The 18678-nt window shown below is 37.6% G+C and overlaps 1 protein-coding gene across 1 annotated transcript in view; it reads left to right on the top strand.

Moving 5' to 3' along the window:
- The window catches only part of COL22A1 (collagen type XXII alpha 1 chain), a 589887-nt gene that overhangs the window by 399320 nt on the left and 171889 nt on the right, over positions 1 to 18678 (top strand). Inside the window, 4 exon segments of the mRNA XM_078153760.1 lie at positions 5721 to 5765; positions 7154 to 7216; positions 11948 to 12001; positions 14735 to 14794. Coding sequence (XP_078009886.1) covers positions 5721 to 5765; positions 7154 to 7216; positions 11948 to 12001; positions 14735 to 14794 — 222 coding nt within the window.

Below are 18678 nucleotides of genomic sequence, written 5' to 3'. Positions count from 1 at the left end.
ACTCTGTGACTCCAGGTAGAGTTCTCTTGGCAAAAACTGGATCGGTTTGCCATTTCCTTCTTTAGCTCATTTTACAGATGAGGAAACCGAGGCAAACAAGGTTAAGTGACTTGCCCCAGGTCACACAGCTCTGACACTTACTAGCTATATAACCCTGAGGCCAAATTTGAACTCAGGAACTCCTGGAGTCTTCTTCACTACAGCCCTGGCACTCTATCCACTGTACTACCTAGCTCCCCTTTGACTATAGTCTAACAGGGGTGGGGAACCTGTGGCCTCGAGGCTACAGATGGCCTTGTAGGTCCTTGGGTGCGACCTTCTGACTGAGTCCAAGTTTTACAGAACAAATCCTTTTATTAAGGGGATTTGTTCTGTGAAGTTTAGATTTAATCAAATGACTGCACTTGAGGACCTAGAGGGCCACATGTGGTCTTGAGGCTGCAGTTCCCTCCTGTGATCCCTTAGACTAAAAGCAAGTATCTACTTTACCACAAAGCAAGCAAGTGGCTTCTCAGTCTTTGCTTGAACTCCTCCAGGAAGAGGGAACTCACAGTCTTTAAAAGTATAACCTTATGCCACTTTTTAAGAGGTCTAATTTTGTGTGTATGTGTATGTGTATGTGTATGTGTATATGTATGTGTGTGTGTGTGTGTGTGTGTGTTTGGCTAGGCAATGGGGCTAAATGACTTGCCCAGGGTCACACAGCTAGTAAGTGTTATGTGTCTGAGGCCGGATTTGAACTCAAGTCCTCCTTAATCCAGGACTGGTGCTCTATCCACTGTGCCACCTAGCTGCCCCAAGAGGTCTAATTTTTAGCACAAGTGATCAGGTGGTTGGAATAAATTTGTCATGGGCTCTACTGAGGGTATGTCAAAAATGTAGTCTTTGAATTAATACTTCCAAATGTCCAGGATCTATGATATCATTCAGATGGGTATTCCCCCCAACATCACAGAATGAAACCTGCTCCCCTGACTAGGGAATGGTTTTTGTGAATTGCTGTGGCCAAGAAAATTTCTGCATTTAGCAAGGCCAGAGTCACTTCAGGCTTCAAACAGACCTCTGTCACTAGGCCCATACTTTATTTTATTTCAATTTTTTGATCGCCCGTGCAATTGTTCACGTTCATTATTTACCATTGGCTTAAAAAAAAAAGAAAAAAAAGACTGAAAGAGGTATATCCAGAAATGCCTGTGATATAAAAACCAAAGCACGTGAGTTAGATTTCAGAGAAGATAAAGGAATGCATTTGGTTTTAACTTTAACAAGACAGTTGACTCTGCTTCCTATATGAAAAGACGTTATATGTACAGGAGGTCCAAAGGTTCTAGTACAGTTTTAAGTTATTAAAACCGGAACATTCTTTAGAGTGACAATACTAATAGCAATAACAATAAGCAATGTTATTATTATAATTTTATGTAATATTTTAATATTTTCCTTGGCAATACCATGATGGTACCCACTTCATCCTGTCCCACCTTTACCTCAATAGTGGAAATTCTTTCAGTGTACAGTTAGACATGGTCCCATCTAAAAGAAAAATGAAATAATTCTAATGTACTAAAAACTCAGCTCTCTAGCAAGCTGGATCAATTTTTAGAATCAGAGAATTGGCCTACTGAAAGGGTTTCACAGGTCAAACATGAATTCTAATAAGAGATCATCCAAGTATCTACTTGAGAAGTAATAAGGGTCTCTTTATCTTCACATGCAAGCCACCTATCCTCATTGCTTGACTTATTTCATATCAAGGGTGTGATTTCATTGGTGTGAATGTCACCTTCAATACTGTAGGTTGTAACTCTTCCGTGGAGAAGGCCTTCATGACTTGATATGGATGGAAAAATCCATAGCTGGTTGTCAACTCTCTGACCTCTCCTAAATTAAGTAGGCTGATTTCTTTTTAGAGACTAATTTCCAGTGAGTATGCTCAAAGCCTGTCCATTTTATTAAGACCTGCCAGAACTTATATATTTTGGTGTTGTAGACTTCAGGAAGTCTGTGTTGTCTTGAGACCACCATGAAGATCTGGATGGCAACTCACAGCTTACTTTGGACAATGTTTAGAGCATAAAAGTAAAGGGTGGCAGGATAATAGGCAGGAGCTGGCTTTTCCTGTAGTGATTCCCTGGGAACGTGGGTAATATGCAGAAACCTTCTGTTCTTTGGGCAGCCATTTTGCAGTCAGGGGCTCTGGTGACAACACATATTTACACAAAATCAGATATACTTAGAAATTTACTGGAATTCTTCAGTTCCTTTTCCTCCTCCTTCTCAATTGTCACTAAGAAGCAAAATATTTTAGAAGGAAACTTTTGTTTTACGTGATAGATTTCAAAAAATAAAATATTGTATTTTGCCTTCAGTAACACATTTATGAGAAGCAGGTTAGGGTAGTGGTTAGAATGCTGGGATTGTGTCAGATCTTCTGACCCTTACTATCTGTGTAATCATGGGCAAATCACTTACCTGTTGGCTACCTTAGGCAACTTCCTTGACCTTAGCAACTAAGTCATAGTTGCTTCATGATCCTAGTTGGTAGGAAGAGTTCCCACAGCTGACACAATTTCTAATAGCATCATAAATTTAGAGTTAGGAGGGATCATGGAGGTCATCTGGCCATTTCATTTACAGATGATAAAATGAAAACCTAAGAGGATTAAGTGATTTGTCTAAGGTCACACAGGTAAGGTAGCAGAACTATGATTTGAGCCCAGGTACCCTGAACCCAAAATGCATTTTTTCTTTTTGCTGATGCACACTACTGAATATTTTTGTAAAACATCTGTGACTCACTTCTTTGAAAATATAAAATATAACTTTTATGATCCCTTTGAATAACATATACCTATACCATAAACTCCTTTACAGGAACCAGAAAGTAGAGTGTGGGGGGGGTCTCTTTACTTTTTTTTTAAAACTTACCTTTTTACTTTATTTAATTTTAACTACAAGCTAAGATCCCTGGAAATTTGGCCACCAAATGATTAATGTTTTTTAGCCAAAGCAAGGTTTGAAGATGGTATCCTAAAGCCTGACATTTGTCACCCTGGTTAGTGGAAGGAGCAAAAACCAAGGGAACTAGCTTTTTTAAATACTATAGATAAATACTACCTGAAAATATATTCTTGAGAAGAGTTGAAATAAATTCAAGGACATCAGAACAAGAGTAACCTATTAAAGGGAAACAGGGTTTATTTGGGGAATGTCTCTGATCTTAGGAGTGTGAAATCTAGGAAAACAACCAAGCTGTCCTATGAGCCATTCCTCAGTGCTCTCATTACAGATGGAACCTATGGGTCTTGACATAGGATACCATTGCTTAGATTCTTTAATAGATCCATATTAACCTAGCTCTCCCTTTTTCTCAGTGTACTCAGATCCTTTCCCCTTAGCTAGATTACAGGTCTTCAAACTACAGACCTATCGGGCTTAACATATCTTACTGTGTTTGGGTTACTATTTCCCATAGATGTTTGTACAGAGCCTATGAACTATGAAACATTTGACATTGCTGGGGTAGAAGAATGAATCTAGAGGGCAACTCAGACAGCAGCTGAGATCATTAGAGTATATGTTTAGAGCTGGAAGCCACCTTAAAAGTCATCTAGGCCAACCAATTCATTGATGTGTGTGTGTGTGTGTGTGTGTGTGTGTATGTATGTATATATATATATATATATATACATATATGTACATATATAATATGTATGTATGTATGTATATATATGTGTATATATATATGTATATATATACTTATATATCATTATATATTTATAGCAGTTAGGTGGTACAGTGGATAAAATACTTGAGCTGGAGACAGAAAGACAAGTTCAAATTTGGTTTCACATGCCAACTAGTTACATGACCCCGGGCAAGTCACTTAACTGCTGTTTATCTCATTTTCCTCATCTGTAAAATGGGGATAGTAACAGCACCTAATTCCCAGAGTTGTCATGAGGATCAAATAAAACAATATTAGTAAAGTACTTTGTAAACCTTAAGGTGATATATAAGTTCTGACTATTGTCATGCAAATTGACCCCCAATTAAATCACTTGTTCAAGATCAAAGAAGTAATAAATAACATAGATGACATTTGAACTAAGGTCATCTGACAACAAATGTTTTCATTGTTCCATGTCTTCTTGTCTAGGATCAAGACTGAAATGAGGAAAAGGAGGACAAAATAAGAATGATAGACCAAAAGATTAGAGATGCCCTGGAGATCATGGTGAAAATGAAAAATAGAAGGAAATAGGGAGTCAGGGAATAGAAGGATAGGAATTTATAATACTGGAAAGGAATTCAGACCTCAAATTCACAAAAGCAGCAGCAACCCCTTTGTGAAATGCCAAAAAGCACTCCTAAATTAAAGGGGGGCATCCCTATTATCTCATACTTTCTATTTCTCATTTCTACCATGATAGAGAAAGAAGAAAGAGAAAGGGAGGGTGGGAATGAGGCAGAGAAAGGGAGAGAGGAAGAGAGGGAGAGCGAGAGGGAGAGAAAGAGATGCAGACTTGTTTGTGGTGGAGTGGTGTGGCTGCTGGGGTTTAGTGTTTCTGGGTGTCTTTCTTTGTGTATGTGTCTGTATTTTTGTTCTCTTGTATTGCATATGCATCCCTGAAGAATATTGTGGCCAAGCAGTGGTGTAAGATACTAGAAGTATTGAATATTGGGAACACTGGAGGGTTTAGCAACCATGAAGGTATGCTACAAAGGTAGACAGTTATTCCCTATTCTCTTAAGGAGTATCTCTGTGAACTACTTTGATTGGGGAGTCATGGGCTTGAGTTAATCAGTTTTCTAGAAAGAAACCATTCAAGCTTAGAGTTGTAAAAAATGCACTTTGGTGGAAATGGCTTTGTAAACAATTTCATAAAAAATCTATTTTTAGGATCTTGTTGGATATTTCACCAGGAATTTTATGAAATGACACCATTTATTCCCTGTTATCTAGGCTAAGAAATAACATTATTTTTTCCCCCAATTGAAAGTTAGGACAAGATAGATTTTCTTGCTGTAGAATAATTTTTGCCTTTTTTTTTAAACCTTCCCAGTCTTTGGAAAAAATAATATAGGAAAGAAGTTAGATTTATATCTATAAATGTCTATAAATTTGTGTCTAATATAATTATGTCTATTATGTCTATATCTATCTATTTATTTTTGCCTTTGACGAAGTTTGAAATTCCATGATGACCCTGGTTGCCTGTAATCAATTTTTGTAAACCTTTTGCTAGCATGATTTCTTAAGATCATTTCTTTTATGGGAAGGCTATTGATTGGGAACTTTTGACGATAAACATTCCCTGGCAATACCACACCGAACGTCATTGCTGAGGTGAGCTGCGTGGACTTATAACTCCATCCTTTCCACACAAACCACTCAGTCTACCCTTCTGAGGCCAAAGCTCGAGTTCTGGACAAGCAGCATGCTCTATTAGGTGGAATGATGGACTTGGAAAAATGATGCATCTGATTCTCTCTAGCTATGAGACCTTAGGAAAATCATTTAGTCTCTTTAAACCTCAGTTTTCTCACCTGCAAAATGATAATTTTAATACTTGCTGTATCTGCCTTGCATTATTATATTTAAGGATATATAAATATATGTATATACACATATATGTATATATATATAAATATAAATATAAATATACAGCATTACTGAAATGCTGTATAACTGAGAGTTTGTATCATTCTGTTTTCAGGGTGAAGCTGGGGAGCAAGGTCTAGCGGGCATGCCTGGTGAGAAGGTGAGTAGATGAAATCAGCATTATCTTCAGTCTGTTAATTCATTTCAATTGCTATCTCTACTTTTACTCTATCTGCAGTTAAAATCATACAACTCATATTAGCTGAACAGTGGATTGTTTTCATTAGTGTGGTATGTTAGCCCAGGTCTCCTTCCAGGCAATCATGTGCCCAACTTCGGGGATACAGAGTAATATGAGCACTTAATGATACAAGAATTTGGTACCACCCTTTACCACTAAGTGTGACTTATGGAGGGATGGTCTCCCTTCCTGTTCTGAGCTCACTTCTATCTCTGCCATTCCTTCTGGGGATCTATACAAATTTAAATGTATTCTCTAAGAACATGAAGAGGTCACATCATACTTTCTTCTCTTCATGACCTATATCAATTTAATAATCATTTTCCTCAGTGACCTCTGGGTGTTGAAGTCCCCCTTATTAGGAAGTCCTAAATCACCTTTCTCTCTTTACTGCCTTGGCCCAAATGCTCGTTCTCTCCTTTTTTTCTTTGTCACTCTTAGCTCACATCTAAATTAATTTTCTTCTTTATTTGTTGTTGAGATGAAGTCTTCCTGCAAGTCTATAGTTTTTAAGCAATTAGCATGTTCCGCTATTTTGTTGGACATATTCCTCTGTGAAAACATCTCTGTCTCTACCAGTTCCTATTCATCCTCATCCTATCCCAACATGACATAGTAGGAAGAGCACAGGATTTGTAATCAGAAGACCTAGAATCAAGTCCCAGTTAGTTCTCAGTTGATGAACCCAAAAAGAGATTGTGCAATTTCCTAGCAGTGTGATCTTTGAACAGTTTACTTGATTCACTGAATCTGTTTCCTCATCTGTAAAATGAATATAATAGTCCTTTCATCACAAAATTGTTTTGACAATTCACTGAGAAAATACAATAATAGAAATTCTTTATGAACTTTAGAGTATTATGCAAACATAAAGCCCGAGGTAAAACAGTTTTGGTAGAATGTAGAAAATGTGGGGCAGTTAGGTGGTGCAGTGGATAGAGTGCTAAGCCTGGAATCAAGAAAATTCTTCTTGAGTTCAAATCTGGCCTCAGACACTTACTAGCTATGTGGCCCTGGGCAAGTCATTTAACCCTGTTTACCTCAGTTTCATCATCTGTTAAGTGTCTCTGCCAAAAAGAGCCCCAAATGGAGTCACTAAGATTCAGAAACGAGTGAACGACAACAACAACAGAAAACATAGGTCACTCCTTGTTCCAATTCACTACATAGTCTCCTTATACTTTTCTTATTTCTTTTTCAATGGCTAAGTAATAATTTAGATTCAATGAATCCTTGTTGAGTCGAGTGGGAATTTGGAGCCCTTTATGAATCTCTCATCTCCATAATTTGGGGTTGTGTTTTACCAGGGAGAAATGGGGCTTCCAGGATCTCCAGGGATCCAAGGACTAAGAGGAGAGAAGGGAGATGAGGTAAGTACGTTCAGAACAGGATGGTTGATTTGCCTTAGAGGTCACTTCAACCCCTATATTATCTAACCTTAGGAAGGAGGAACATTATTCTAGAGCTTCATTCTGAGAATATTATGATGTTGTTCAAGGGGAATTTATCATGTCAAAGGTTCAACATTTGGGTATTTAATGATATGATCCTTTTACGAAAGGGAGAATCATAAAATGTAGAGTTACAAGGTCACCTCGGAAGTCACCTAGGCTAACCCGTTACCTAAAGCATGAATCATCTCTGCAGTATCCTGGACAAATGGCTTATCCATGTGCTTTGCTTGAAAATTCCAAAGGCTTCAAGGGATCTAGGCAATACAGTGGAGAGGGTGCCAGTGTGTAGTCAAGCAGATGTAATTCAAATACTGTCTCAGACACTTTCTGCCTATATGACCTTGGTCAAATTATTTAATCTCTTTGTGCCTCATTTTTCTCAACAGTAAAATGAGCATAATAATAGCATCTACCTTTGCAGTGTTGTTTTAAGGGTCAAGGGACATATATAAAATATACACATCCACATATGCATACACAGACACACATACCTATACAAACACACATATACATATATGTGTATACATGTATATATGTGTATGCATGCATATATACATACATATATAGCACTGTACAAACATTAAAAACACTAAGTCTTATTATCATTATTACTACCATTACTCAAGGATGGGGAATTTACTAACCCTGAAGGGACCCTATTCTACCTGGGGACAATTCTAATTGTTAGGAATTTCTTCCACATGTTGAACTACAATCTACTTCTCTGTAATATAATTCTTTCATTACTTCTACATTTGCCTCCTGGGACCAGTGAGAAAAGTCTAATTGCTCTTTAAAATGACAGCGTGAGAATTATGATGCTTAAATAACATCCATCATACTCTTCCCCATTCAAGTCTTCTCTTCTCCAAGCTAAATATTCTCAATTCCTTTAACTTTTACCATTTGTCATATTTTTAAGTCCTATCACTACTCTGGTCACCTTCCTCTGCACATATTTCAGCTTGCATCCTAATGATAAAATCACAGATCCCCCAATACTGATATTGATCCCTGGGGACTGGCCGAAGACCCACGACCATTAGCCTTTCTGCCTAGCTGCCCTCAACCCACTGCCAACACAAAACTGGATCAGAGGAGCTGCACTTGGATATCCTTTATTGTTCGTTCTGAACATGAAATAAAAGCATTCCCATGATGATGCCCTGCTCCATTTATATTCTCTTCACAATAATTTATTCCTATTCCTCATGATCTGAACTTATCAGTTTTCCATTTTCATCCATTTTCTTGCTTTCTCTCTGTCTCTATTTTTGTCTGTATCTCTCTCTGTTGCTCTTACTTCACTCATTCAATAAATTCTCATTGATCAATCACCACAACATAAAACTAAGACCATCGTGTAAAATAAAATGTTGATGCTTTTTGTGGAGCCATAGATAATAGTAACAACTTTGAACAGCTATACAGATGCTACCTCTTCCCCACATGGCTGTGTGTAAGTCATCTAGGTTCTCAAATATAAAATTGGTGATATTTTATAGAGATATGGTAACTATAACCCTCATCTAGGAATTCAGTTGGCCCAAAAGGAACGGGAAAATCTTCCTGTTTAGGGAATCTGTTGTGTTAAGGTCCTTCATGAGGGATGATGGAGTGTTATTGAAAGAAAGAATTTGGAGTGAAGATATGTGGATTCTGGTCTGGCTCTGCCACTAACTCACTAGGTGACTTTGGGCAAGTAATTTAGCCCCTGTGCCATCCATTTTTCTTCTTAGTAGATTAAAGGAGTCAAACTACATGAAAACAAAGGTCACTTGTAGCTGTAGGATTCCGTGGTTCTCTATTTGTCTGTGAATTCAAGGATTTATAAGACGTCTGTTTCAGGAGCATTAGAGTAATGTCTACACAGACGTTGCCTGCTTCTAGTTAAGATTTATTGTTGTTCTGTCTGTATTAGCTGACAGTTGACAGAGGCAACTGACAAAAATAACACTTTATTTTGTCTTGGCTTTCCCAGATAAAGAACAACAATGCCACTCACTTGCTTTTTATAACAATTCTCAATGAGAAATGATGGAACAGTTTCTGTGTTCTATCATTTCATCCATCCTGTTATAATTGTAGTGTTTCCTGCAGGCATGTTAGGAAAATGAATCTTTCTAATTGCACTTTGAGGTAAATTTGCCATTTTTCATTGTGGGGAGAGGAAAGACAGAATATGTGTAAAGAGTGAATTGTCTGCCATGTTGTCATCTGTGGAAAAAATTCTGGGATTGGAGTCAAGAGAAATGGGTTCTCAGAGTGGCTCTAATACTGAGTAATATATGACCACGGGCAATCCCTTAGCTGCTATGGGCCTCAGTTTCTTCATCTGTAAAGTTAATAAAAACTGTACTGCCTACCTCCTTGCAAGGAAAAGACTCTATAAATCTTAAATTGTTTTAGAAATATGAACTTGCTAACCTGAGCCTCCTTACTCCAAAATCTGTCTGCATGCTCTAGCATATTTAAATCCCAGTGCAACCTGACCTTATCCTAACTTATCACTGTTATGTCCCATTACTGCCCTCAGTGAACCCTACATCCCACCCAAACCAAATGTTTCCCACATTCAGCATTCCATTTCCCATCTCTGTGACTTTTTGGTTTGTGATACTGTGCATCCTCACTTCAGACTCTCAGAATCCCTAGCTTCCTTTGAGGTTCAGATTAGCTGCCACCTCTGCCTGGAAGTCTTCCTCACTCCCCTCAGTTATTAGTATTTTTTTTCTTCAAATTTAGTTTTGCATTTACTAATCTAATGTATCTCTTCAGGAGAAGGTAAGCTCCTTGAGGGCAGGCACTGTTTTGTGTTTATTGTTGCATCCTCATTGCCTTGCTCATAATTGACACCATAAATATGTTGTATTTGTTGATTGATTACCAGTTAATTATTTTTTTTTCCTTCAGCCTACCTTTCTAGCCTTATTTTAGATGTAATAACATATTCAAATACTCTTCAGTATAGCTAAACTAGTCTTGCTATTCAGAGCAGCTATGTGATGGCAATAGTTAGAACACTGGACCTGGAGGCAAGAAGACCTGAGTTCAAATCTGTACTCAAACATTTATTATCTATGTGACCCTGGGCAAGTCTTTTCACTACTCCCAGGCTCAGTTTCCTTCTTAAGGAAGTTAGACTCAATGGTCTTTAAACTCCCTTCTAGCTTTTAATCTGTTATCCTATGAGATCATCAGTCTTCTGAAACATAATAAACATTTTAAAATCCTTCTACATTGTGTCTCTGCTTTACTTTTTTTTTTTTTGGCTAGGCAATGGGGTTAAGTGACTTGCTCAGGGTCACACAGCTAGTAAGTACTATGTGTCTAAGGCTAGATTTGAACTCAGGTCCTCCTGAATCCAGGGCCGGTGCTCTGTCCACTGCGCTACCTAGCTGCCCCATGTCTCTGCCTTTTTAACCAGCACTTACTCAATGTCATTTCAACTTTTCTTGATGACTTAACATTTTCATGAAGAACATCAGCTATTGTGCTGTATTGTAGAGTGTTGATACCCTCAAGGCCTTCTGAAATATGGAGGACTTAAACAGCTTCAAATTGCTGTGTTTTGTTTTTGGTTTTTGTATTTGCTTTCTTTCCCCCTTTTTATTCCTTGATTTCAGCCTGGTGACTTTCATTTCATGTCATTATTTCATAGTGGAAAGAAAGCTGAATTTGGCATCAAAGGACCATGTTTTCTCCTGGCCTGACTTTCTTGCCTACTTCCCCTGTGTTCAATTAGGCAAGTCATTTAACCTCTATAGACATCTGTTTCCTCATTGGAAACTAGTGAGTTGGACTAAGATACTTTTAACCTTGAAGTCCTCTAATCCTGCTTTCTTTATCTCTTAATATCTCTTTATCTCTTCTCAGCTCCTTTCCCTTTTCTAATCGAGGTCTGTCATTTACTCTGGGCACAGGAACCAGATTGCAAGTCTGTTAGAATTGTGTATAAAATTTGAGCATATCTGTTTTGAGTGAGGGTCTGTGTGATTCTACCTTCAGAGAAATAGACCATGAGATTTAGCAGTATAGTTTTCTGATGTCTTTTGTCTCTGGTCAAAAGTTCTTTTTGCTTCCTTCCTGGAAACTGGCCATATCTTGGATAGGTAGAGTTTCTGGTAAATTGACCTCCAGGTAAAGAGAGTGTATCTAACTTAAAATTTTAAATTTTAAAAGAAAAATGGTCTAGAAGTTAGGAGATTTGTCTTTCCTCATGTTTCTGTCTATCTAGCTGTGTGAACTTGAGTAAATTACTTTTCCTCTCTATTGTCCAGTATCCTTTATTTTTCATAGAGCTGGAAAAATAATCTTGTTCATTTGCCTTATTTTATAAATTAGTAGACTTGAAGTCAAGAAAGGTTCAGTTACTCTTACCTCAGATGACAGATAGTAACTGCGCCAGGATTAGAACCCACATCTTCTAATGCTACATCCAATCTTTTTCCTGTTCCACAATGTCCCATTTTATACAAAGAAATGTCATTACTTACACTTCCTCCTTCATCGAATCAAATGAGACAAGGTTTTGACTGTGAGCTACATAGAAGGCAATGCAGAAATCACATGAAGGTCATGCTAGACAGATGCTATTAGTGGTCTGAGGAGCAATGATATTTATTATTTTTCTTTGTTGTACATTAGGGTGAAAAAGGTGGCCTGGGACTCCCTGGACTGAAAGGTGACAGAGGTGAAAAGGTAAGGCCAATTTGCTATTTCTTAATTTTCTTATTGCCTGGAGCTTTTGAAAGCATGAAATTATGGATATCTATAGGACATGACAGCTGGCAACCTGAAAAAAAGGAAGGAGATAGACAAAATTTCTCTTGTCTCTGTTATCAGTTGAAAGGAAAATGCTGATTCACGGATCCTTAAATGGATGAATTTTTCTTTTAGACATTTTCTATCATGTTAATGGCAGAAGTAAACTATATAATAGACTATACCAACCTTTTCCTATGCATGCTGATACCATCCATTTACTGTATTTTAACACAAATTCCTTTCTTTTTGGTTAATTTATTTTTACTTCCCCCTGTTCATATTCTAGTACCTGTCTCACAGTCTTCATAATCAACCAATGCCTAGGCATAATTCTTAGATAGATTTGCAACTGGTTGAATTATTGGACTCAAAGAAGTAATTAAAGATGGATTTGCAACTGGTTGAATGATTGTACTCAAAGAATTAATCAATGGCTAATAGTTAAATAATTAATGGCTAATAAATAACAGTTGACTATAAGCTGTCATGACTTCTCACTGCCCTAAGTCTTCTTCTCTAAACCAAACATTTAACCAAATCTTGTACAATAATGACGTCTAGTTCTCCTACCATATAGCTCACCCTTCTCCAGTTCTGCCCAACTTCCAACACCATCTTTCCTCCCCTCAGAGCTAAGCATAATCAATGTGATCTTACCAGGATAGAAGACAGGAAGATGGAGTTAATCTTTCTCCTTCTGAATCCTGTGCCACTTCTTTTAGTCTTAAGTTTGTCTTATCTGCCCTTGGTTTCCCTCCTTTCCCCACCCTTCTTTCTTTCTCCTGATCTTTTTTCTCTCTCTATCACTCTTTCCTTATCTCTTCTTTCTTTTTAATCTATATTTCTTTCTCCTTGACCATCCTTTTCTCTCCTCTTTTTTCTGTTTCAACCATTATTATCTTGGCCACTTTCTTCTCTTTTCTCCACCTTTGTTTCTTTTTCTCCTTTCTCTTGCTGCACTTTTTATGTTCTCTCACTGTCATTTTGTCTTTTTTTCTTTTTCTATCTTTCAATAATTCTTTTTATATCTCCTTTTTCTTTCCTCTCTGTTGTCTTAGCTTTTCTGCATTTCTCTGCATCTCTTTGCTTTTAATCTTTCTATCACTTTCTTCTCCTTTGTTTCTTTTTTTCTCTTGTTCTCTGCCTCTTGATCTTTCATTCTTTCTCCATCCCTTTCAGTTCTGTGTTTTTCTACCTCCCTGCCTCTCTTGCCTTTCAGTCTCTCAACTCCTTCTCCCAATTCCTACTTCTCTTTTTTCTCACAGGCTCTCTCATTCAGTTTCTTTCCTCCTTTATAGAGCGATGCCCTCTGGAAAGGATGTGGCCCAAAAAGAGATGGCAGCATAGGAAAGGGGACTTTCACAAACCAAGCTATAGAGTGCTTTATACTCATGGACTTTTCAGAAACATCATTTCAGAGAGAAAACTCATTTCTAGCACTCAAAGGCTTAGGATAATAAACCCTCTTTTATTGTTCCCCTTAAGCTGCTGGTACTTCCAGCAAAATTCTAAAATGCAACTTTAACTAAAGAAAGGTGCTTCCCTTTGGGTATAAATGGGCATAGACTGAGCTGGGCACATGGGGTATGTTTCTCACCTTCTCAGAACCTAATGATTAAACAAGATTTGTAAATTTTTCCTAGTCCATCATGCTACATTCATTCACTGGGAGATAACTCTCTTTCCAAGGACACATTATCATAACCAGAGTTCATAGTTGATTCACAAGATTTAAATTTGTATTCCATTGTGCACATGAAATATTGTTTGACTGTAGGACCAACAGAAACCCTCAAAGTCACTCTTTTTTAAAAATTCCTTTCAACAGAACCCTAGTACAAGCCCTCATCATCAATCACCAGTATTATTGCATAGTCCTCATAAGAAATATTCTGCATCTTCACTCTACCTGCTATAATTAATTTTCCCACTCCTTTACCTTTGGCTGAATACTTTCTTATTTAGAGATTAAGTCATATAGTGAAAGTCCTCTACTCTTCTAATATTCAAAATCTTCCATAGGTGTCACCTTACCTTTCCAGTGTTATTTCACATTATCCTGTACACACCCTATGCCCCAGCTAAACTAGATTCTGTCAACAACATTTATTAAGTGCTTACAGGGTTCCTGGAACTGTCCTAAACTCTGAGGATACAAAGAAAGGCAAAAACATGGTCCTTCAAGTCAAGTACTTCATGCTCTCAATCACCCTTCAACCCCAACCTCCACCCCACTGTCCCTTTGCATTACGCTCTACAATCTACAGGTCCCTCTGCTCATATTCTCCCCTATTCCTAACATATACTCCCTTTCTCCTTTGACCTGCTGACTTCCTTACCCTTGTTTAAAGTTCATCTCAAATGCAGCCTTCTTTGCAAAGTCTTTCTAAATCTCTCGTCTGCTATTAAGCTTCCCCCTTCAGACCTTACATAACACCTTTTTTTCAAATTTTCTAACATATTTGTCATGTAATGTCATGAATCACACTTACTGCCATGTTTGAATGTCCTGTCCCCCAACTAAAATAGAAGCTCTTTGATGGCCATAGCCATGTCTTCCATGAATTTTGTGATTGTTGCTGACAAGGGTACATCACTTTGGACATATTACCCACTTGATAAAAGGCTTGCTACATGAATGATGGTTTCATTCTCTTTGTTCTTCAGGGGGAAGCTGGTCCTGCTGGTCCTGCTGGTCCCCCTGGTCCCCCTGGCTTCCCTGGAACAGTAAGTTATGTGATACTGGATTCCATCTCTTCTTTGAACCCTTTCCAGCCTTTATTACATGTGCCATAGGGTCTCTCACTTTATTTCCTTTCTAATGCACTTATCAAGTAATGTTTTGAATTAGTCACCTTCCATTTTGTCTTAATCTAGATACATTTATTCCATGATATATTTTTGCACTTGAGTCATCTCTCCACACACAGTATAAGTTCCGGAAATATGATATAGACCAGCTCTTCTACTTCTCTTCTGTCCTTCCATAGCACTGTTCTGTGCATATACTAGATGCTTGCTTAATAAAGATTTATTTTCTTATATTATCATGGAACATTAAAACTGAGAGGGACTATAGAACACAGAGTGTGAAAAAGCACCATACCACAGTGAAGAGGAAAAAAAAAAACAAGTTAGATTTGGAGTCAAAGACCTGCTTTTAGATCCCAGCTCTGTCATTTAGTACCTGTATAACTTAAGGAAACTGCTTAACCTCTCTGGGCCTCAATTTCTTCATTTCTAAATGAAGAGGTTGGATTAGATTGTCTCTATGGTCCCTTTGAGCTTTAAATTTATGATTCTATGCTACTATTACAGGTAATTAGAAAACAGAATGGCAATACTGAAGAGGAGCTTAGTGATTATATGGTCTGATGCCTTCATTTTGCAGAAGAGGAAAATTAAGGTCGAGAGAGAAAAAGTGACCTATCCAAGGTCATGCAGGGTGTTAGTTGTTTTCTAGTTGTCTCACTTATGTTAGGATTTTTTTTTTCTTCCAAACAGGTCAGTATTTGGAATGTAGAATGGAAAGGATTGAAACTAGAAGGAGCCTTAAATAGCATCAAATCCTAACTATTTATTTTAAAGATAAGGAAAGTTAGGTTAAAAAGGTTGGGATTTGCCCAAAGTCAAACAATCAAACAATTAATCAGCAAGCATGTATTCAGTGTCTGATATGTTTTAAGGACTGTTCTAAGTGCTGCTCATCCAAAGAGAAAGCAAATAAGACCCTGCCTTCAAAGAACTTACATTCTAATGGGAGAGACAGTATGTATAGAAATAGGTACAAGATGGATCCAGAGTAGCTGAGAGGCAATTTAATACACAGCCTGTAGTGAGTGTTAAAGTTGGGCTCCAACTCAGTTTCTCCCATTTTAAATCCTATTCATTTCTACTATGCCATGCCATGTTGTCTCTAAACAGGGATACCCTGACACATCCTGTCACTATTGGAAGGGCTCTTAGCTGTTTACTAGGAACAGACATGAGCCTTCTAATTTTCCCAATATTTAGCAGTGCGAAGCCTGCACAGTTAGGAAATGTCTATCATTGCGTAAAATATGCCAGCAAGGGTCAGCTCTGATATATAGGAATAACAGACCTTCTATTACTGGTGCTTCAATTCTCCTCATTCAAGATAAACCGTGTAGTTTATGGGAATACCTCTTGGCTACTTCATACCTGGGAAGCAGTATGATTCAATGGAAAGACCATTGAAATAAGAGTTCTGCTTTGTATTGTAGAATTTAATGGGATATGAGGAAAAATTTTTATAACCACCCAAATTGTCCAGACATAGGAAGTATTGCCTTTGTAAGCAATGAACTTCCCATTACTAGAGATCTTCAAATGGAGACTAAAAGACCAGAGGGAGCTATTGGCTCAGAGAATAGAGCACTGAGCCTGGAGTGAGGAATTTAAATTCCTGAGTTCAAATCTGGCCTCAGCAACTTACCAGTTGTATGACCCAGTGCTAGTCACTTTATCCTCTATTTGTCTCAGTTTGCACAACTGCAAAATGGGGATAATAGTAACACTTCAGGGTCCTTGTGGGGATCAAATGAGATAATATTTGTGAAAGCACTTAGCACAGTATCTGGCAGATATTAGGAACACATAACAAATGCTTATTCCTTTCTCAGTTGCTTGGCATGTTGTAGATCAGGTTCCTATTCAGAGGTCCCTTCCAACTATGAAATCCTGTCAGTCTGTGAAAGCATTTTAAAATTGGAGAGGAGCTCAGAATCTTGCTGTGCAGCTTTGGCAAAGCAGCCTCATCATTCTGCTCTGTCTTCCCTGACTTTGACATATTGCACTAATAACAAGACTTAGCTCTCCCACAAGACATCTGCAAGGATCACTTAGCAAATGTTAGTTAAGTTGAATTATTATAAACTACCATACAACTGAGAAAGTAGTGTCTTTGGGGGATGTGTTAACAGACTGTAATTGTGCATTGCCAAGATGGAGAGTAATTAAGAAGAAAGAATACTGACAGCATTTTACAATGAAAAGAGGGTAATCACGGGACTCAGGTTCAAATCCTGAATCTACTTCTCACTAGTTATGTTTCCTTCTTGGAAGAAGTCATTTGATCTTACTGGACCCAGTTTCTGATATGTAAAATAAAGGTGTTGGACCAAATATCTTTTAAAATTACTTCAGGTTCTAAATCTTGTTGCACATGGAAGGAAGGAGGGAGGGAGGGAGGGAGAATAAGAAGGAAGGAAGAAGGGAAGGAAAGTGGAAAAAAGAAAGTAAGGGAGGGAGGAAAGGAGAGGGAAGGGAAGGAAGAACACAGTGAAAAAGGAAGGAAAGAAAGAAGGAAAGGAGGGAGAAGGAAGAAAAGGAAGGAGAGAAGAAGAAACACAGTGAGGGAGGAAAGAAGGAAGGAGAAAAGGAAATAGAAAGAAAAAAAAAAAAGGAAAATCCAATCTCTACATTATCTAAAAGATCAGATCCAGGAATAGCTCAATCTTTTCCTTTGATTCCCAACTCTAATACTTATTAGTTCTGAGATTTGAGACAAGCCATTTACCTTTCTGAGCCTTACTTTCCTCCTCTATAAAACAGAGGTTATAATTTGTGTCCTGTTTCTTTCAGAATGTTATTTCCAAGATCAGATGAGAAATTCAAAAGGTCCTTATAAACTTTATATGGTGCTCTATAAATGTAAATTATTTTTTCTTACCCTGCTACTTTGATGACAGTTATTTTATTGGCGTGGATACTCCCTTCATCAGCAAAGTTCACAGTTTCTCTATGATTTCTTTCCCTGTGAGAGTCTTTCCATCTTAGATTGAAAATCAACCCAACTCACTGAAAGATTACCTTGAATTTTTAAACTCTATCAGATATACCAATGTGTAGTGCTAGGTTGTCAATTTGTTAACTCCTTCTCCTTCTCCCTTTTTACCTTTTCCTCCTTTCCCCATGTTTCATTAGAAGAAAAGTAATGTGCAAAATTAGGTAAATAATTTTTCTACTATGCTTTACTATAGTCATCACAGATAGGTGTGTTGTTTTGTGTTTCACTCTGTGTACATTTTAGAAAGGACATTGATAAGTTGGAGTATCCAGAAGAGGAAAGGAGGAGGCTAAGCAGTCTTCAGCATTATGTTGTATGAGAGTCAATGAAAGGAATCAAGAGTGTCTAACTTAAGAAGAGATAATGTACCAGGGACATGATAATTGTGTTCCAGTATCTGAAGGGTTGTTATGTAAAAGAGAATTACACTGCTTGGTCTAATAGGGAAGACCTAAGAATGACAAGTAGATTGACAGAGAATTTTCAATACAATATAAATTTTTAAAAATGCCCTAACAATTACAATGGTTCCCATGGTGGAATGGTCTGTCTTAGAAGTATATTCCTTCCTATATTCCTATACTATATATTCCTACCTATATTCCTATAGTATATTCCTTCCTGTTGGCAGTCTTCAAACTAAGGCTAGATGACTATGTGTTATTAATGATGGAAAAGAGATTCTTGGTGAGATGTGGGTTGAAGTAGATGGCCTCTGGGGTTCTTTCCAACTCTGGGTTCTTTGGTTATGATGATTTCGTCTATTTTTTCCTCTTCTTCCTCTTCTCCCCTTTCCTTCTTT

This window comes from Phascolarctos cinereus, unplaced genomic scaffold (genome assembly GCF_003287225.1).
Source record: "Phascolarctos cinereus isolate Bilbo 61053 unplaced genomic scaffold, phaCin_HiC Scaffold_4;HRSCAF=312, whole genome shotgun sequence".
In the NCBI taxonomy this organism is placed as follows: Eukaryota; Metazoa; Chordata; class Mammalia; order Diprotodontia; family Phascolarctidae; genus Phascolarctos; species Phascolarctos cinereus.
Note: the sequence above shows the minus strand (reverse complement) of the source record. Positions and strands in the feature narration are given on the sequence as shown.